The sequence below is a fragment of the Echinops telfairi genome, unplaced genomic scaffold (genome assembly GCF_000313985.2).
Source record: "Echinops telfairi isolate 266 unplaced genomic scaffold, ASM31398v2 ScPeMD7_443;HRSCAF=831, whole genome shotgun sequence".
Lineage (NCBI taxonomy): Eukaryota > Metazoa > Chordata > Mammalia > Afrosoricida > Tenrecidae > Echinops > Echinops telfairi.
Window position 1 is genome coordinate 4,767,953 of NW_022104341.1, and position 4,512 is coordinate 4,772,464.

The following is a 4,512-nucleotide window of genomic DNA, read 5'->3' on the forward strand; positions in this document are numbered from 1 at the left end:
TTGCCACATTTGCTTATGCACCCATTTGTCTTCAGTGATCCGTTCGACACCCCGTGATCACACAGGTTGATATGTTGTTCCGTGTGGGCTTTGTTGCTTCTGAGCTAGATGGCTGCTTGTTTACCAAGTGTGCCTTTTTAATCGTGGAGTAAGCTGAGGGAGGGAAGAAGCTGACATTTAATGGCAGGCTCTCCGGTGCCCACGGCTCTGCTGAAGACTGTTCGTTATTGCCACATTTCATCAGTTTGTTGGCCTTATTAGCGGGAATATAATTAATACCTTATTTAGCATCCTTAGGGAGAAAAAGAGAACCCAATGTGTTCAGAGTCCTACAGTTAACAGACTGACTTTTAATCTGAGCCCGTGTATTCCATATCATCCTCAAAGATGAGTGAGCAAACGGATACAAGGGGGCGTCAAGAAGCTATTAGAAAAATGGAATTTTTCCATGACATTTTTGAAGCCTCCTTTTGTATTGTGGGAAGTGGTTTGAATGGAAGTATGGACAGGATGCTGTCGGGATCCCTAATCTGCTTGAGAGTTTCTGAAAACTCTACAGAGAGAGGCACTCAGAACTGGTCTTGAATGAATGTAAGCTCCTTGAGGGCAGGGACTTTGCCTGTTTTACTTCTCCTTAATTGGTCCCTGGCACATGATAGGTGCTTTATTAATATTTTACTCAGTCATTGAATGAAAAGTAAATCCCAGGCAGAGTCGAGAGCAGGTATAAAAAGGTAGAGCTGTGGAATGTTTTAGTGACACATGCTAAGTCAGTAACATTGTCTTAACAAGCCATGTACAGCTTTTTGGTTTTATCCATGGACTTTGCTTTCTGTTGTGTAAAAAAAGAACTCATCTTGAGCAATGTTGAGAAGAAAATGAAGTAGGCAAATCTTTGTCTTGCTTTCTTCATGAAATGATCTAAGACTGATAAAAGAGAGTTTGAAGTTGTCCCTTTACTTCCGATTCCTTAGAAGAAGTACACATGTCAGTCTTACATGAGAAATCTGTCTCCTTTTCTCTTTTTCTTTCAGTGACACTGGCACACTAGCTCCAGAAAAATGCTTGTTTGGGGCCATGTTGAATGTCACAGCAGTTTTATGTAAGTCATGAGAGCGACTTTAAGATTCAAAGTCATAGCTAAGTTGCTGCTTTCCTTTTTAAAGAGTTTCATGCTATGCCTTTTACTTTTTAGTTGTACTTCCGGAAATACCATCATTAAATTATTGATCACAGATACACTACTTTACAAATAAAAAAGCAATTTATAGAAATCAAATTGTGGTAGTATACCCTTTAAAAATGCCCACAGGACTGTTGAGCTGTTAATCCAAACAGAGGATGTAAAGTACAGGCATGTCTTGTTTCGTTGTGCTTTGCTTAATTGCCCTTCACAGCTACTGTGTTTTTTGATCTTCACCTCAAATTCAACTCAAGCAAGCCTATTGACATTATTTTTCTGCGTCACATTTTGATAATTCTCACTATATTTCAAACTTGTTTATAATGTTATTGCACACTTAATAGACTAAAGTATAATGAAAACATAACTTTCTATGCACTGGGGAACCAAAAGACGTGTGTGACTACCTTTATCGTGCTATCTGTATTATTGTAGTACTCTGAAACCCAGCCCCCAGTGTCTCAGGGTATGCCTCTGTAAACAAATATCCCTCAAGGCCGTAAGTCAGCTTCTTTTACAGCCAGTAGGGGGAAAGAGGTGTAGATGCAACTGACCACAACTAACCCGAACTAAATTCTGTTAGGATAAACAATGTAGAAGTTTGGGAATAGATGGAAACATGTTTAGATGTCTGAGTAAATACACTAGCTTCAAAGGCATGGAGTTCCTTTTAATTCCTGTGTAGTCTTTAGCTTTTGAATTTTTTATTACTGATTTATTCAGATGTTCATCCCATTATGCACTGGGGTCCAAAGTGGATGTGAGGAAAATGACTGCAGGACGTTTGTGTTAAAATCAACTGCTCATAAGCATGACTGGTACCTAAAGTAAGGTGGTCTTAGCAGCTTTTCTGCACTCATGGGTCCTTTGGCAGTGTTTCTGCATTGGGAAGTTCACTTTGGCCCTTACTGGACGAGTAAGACAGTAAACTAACAAAATAAAGCCCACTGGAATGAGTGGAGCCTGTCTGCGGGACAGAATCAAACTACCCACGTGGCTTTCCGAGACCGTCTTCCTTTCTTCCATAGAGCATCTGGTGGGTTTGAACCACCGTCCTTGCCATTAGCAGCCCAACACTCAAGTGGGCTTCACCCCTAACCCCTGTATAAATGAATACTGTTTCTGATAGAGCCAAGTTTTAGTACATTTGAATAAGAATCATATGAGAGGAAGATAAGTAATCTTTTGAGTTATATATATTTTTTACCTATGACCTTTTTATCCCTGTTCTATAACTATGTAATTAACTTTTTAGTTTGATGCTAATCAGCGACAACAGTGGTTCTCAGCCTTCTTAAGACCGCGGCCCTTTAGTATAGTTCCTCATGTGGTGGTGACCCCCCAACCCTAAGATTATTTTCGTTGCTACTTCATAACTGTAATTTTGCTACTGTTATAAATCGGGCAACCCCTGTGAAAGGGTCATTCAACTCCCAGAGGGGTCGCCACCCACTGGTTGAGAACCGCTGATCTACAGGCATTCCTTGCAGATATTGTGGGTTTGCCTCCAGACCACCACAGGAAAAGCAGGTGTCGAGATAAAGGAAGTCACACAAGTGTTTTCGTTTCCCAGTGCATGTGAAGTTGTGTATGTGTATCTGCAAAGTATAAGCAAACAGAGCACAAAAAGATATGCCTGCAAAATATTTTGCATTTTACAGAGCATATTTTACCAGAGATTTTAGAAAACATAAAATTTATCTCTTGAATTTTATCTGGAATATTTGTTACGATGACTCAAATTGTTTGCTTAGTCACACAGTGATGTCAATAGATGCATGTGCACCCTTAAAAGTTCTTTAAAATCTACATCTATTTTTCCTTCTTCTCTGAGATTAATAGGAAAAGCTGTGTTTCCTAAAACTTGTGACATTTGTGAACCCTTTACTGGCAACTTTTCCCCTGTTTGTTTGTTGTTTATTGTTGTTGTTTTGGTCCCTTCCAGGTGCTGCTACCATTTATGTTCGTTATAAGCAAGTTCATGCTCTGAATCCTGAAGAGAATCGCATCATCAGATTAAACAAGGCTGGTCTTGTCCTGGGATTCCTGAGTTGCTTAGGACTTTGTGTTGTGGCAAACTTTCAGGTGTGTTTTAGCCCAGCAGAGAGATTTTCCTGAAGTATATCAATATATTAAGGAGCACTGGTGGCACTGTCAGTTAAGCATTAGACTGCTTCCTGCAGTGTTGGCATTCAAACCCACCAGCCACTCAGCTGAAAGATGAGGCTCTCTGCTCCCAGAAAAAATTTACAGCCTTAGCAACCCTCCATCGGGTCCCTGTACAGCCTCAGAAGCCCAGGAGAGGGTCTCTGAGAGTCAGAATCGACTCAGTAGTGGTGAGTTGGCTTGGGGCTTGGGTTTAACTATGTGAAACATAGGAACTGCAAACAGTCTCTTCCCATGCTGCTTGATGCGTCTTGCCTTTAATGAAATAGGGTCCATGACCTTTAACTTACTAACCTTTAAAAAGAACATTCACTATTAGAAAAAAAAGTTCTCGTTAATAATATTCTAAACAATTAATCAATCTTCCTTGTTTGTAGACGCCGCAGGACAATTTTTATTCAACTCTTTATTACAACTTCATTGGGGATTACAGCAAGACCAAACTGGAAATATTGCTAGAGATTTTAAGTGATGTAATTTTAGATTTAACCATGTTTCCTTTTTCTGAAATGTGCTTACCAAGGTATCCACACTCCCTTAGCCATTTGATATAGCTGCTTAGATCACCGGCATTGATTGCCTGCCCTCCGAAGTGCCCAGCCCCATGTACTCATAGGAGGAAGTCAAGGCATAGCCTGTACTCCTCTCCCTTTTGTCAAATCATTTTGACTTTAAATTAGTAGTCAAGCCCGAGTTGGGTAAAATCGAGGGGAGCCATACCCTACATCAGGTGGAACGTTGTCAGAGAGAGAAAACTTAAGTATTGTCCACGAAGCTGAGCACTGGACAAGTGCCCAGCCTGCGTCCTGGGCGGGGCCTGGTGACTGGAGAGCGAGAAGGCCGGCGAGCTCCAGCTGCCACGTTGCCGCGCCTCTCTGACCTGCTCTCAGACGCTGGCTGCCATTTGGTGCTTTCTGATTAATCTCCCGGGATCCTTTAGAGTTGCAGTGTAGACATGAATGACCTCTCTAGACATCTGATAACATTCAACATACAAATATACCCAGACAGATAATAACACCCACTACAGAACACATATGAGAGGCTTCCAAAAGTCCACGGAAAAGTGGAATTAAAAGATCATGGAATGGCACCTAACCACACCCCCCCATCCATGGGGAAGAACAACAGAAACCAGAGGGGAAGGGAGACAGCGGTCGGTG

General features: G+C 41.4%; 1 protein-coding gene across 1 annotated transcript in view; it reads left to right on the top strand.

Moving 5' to 3' along the window:
- Positions 1 to 4,512, top strand: part of DRAM2 (DNA damage regulated autophagy modulator 2) — a 36,646-nt gene that overhangs the window by 20,951 nt on the left and 11,183 nt on the right. The window contains exons 5-6 of the mRNA XM_004699194.2: positions 1,035 to 1,102; positions 3,129 to 3,268. Of these exons, the coding sequence (XP_004699251.1) occupies positions 1,035 to 1,102; positions 3,129 to 3,268 (208 nt within the window). The remainder of the gene's footprint in view (positions 1 to 1,034; positions 1,103 to 3,128; positions 3,269 to 4,512) is intronic.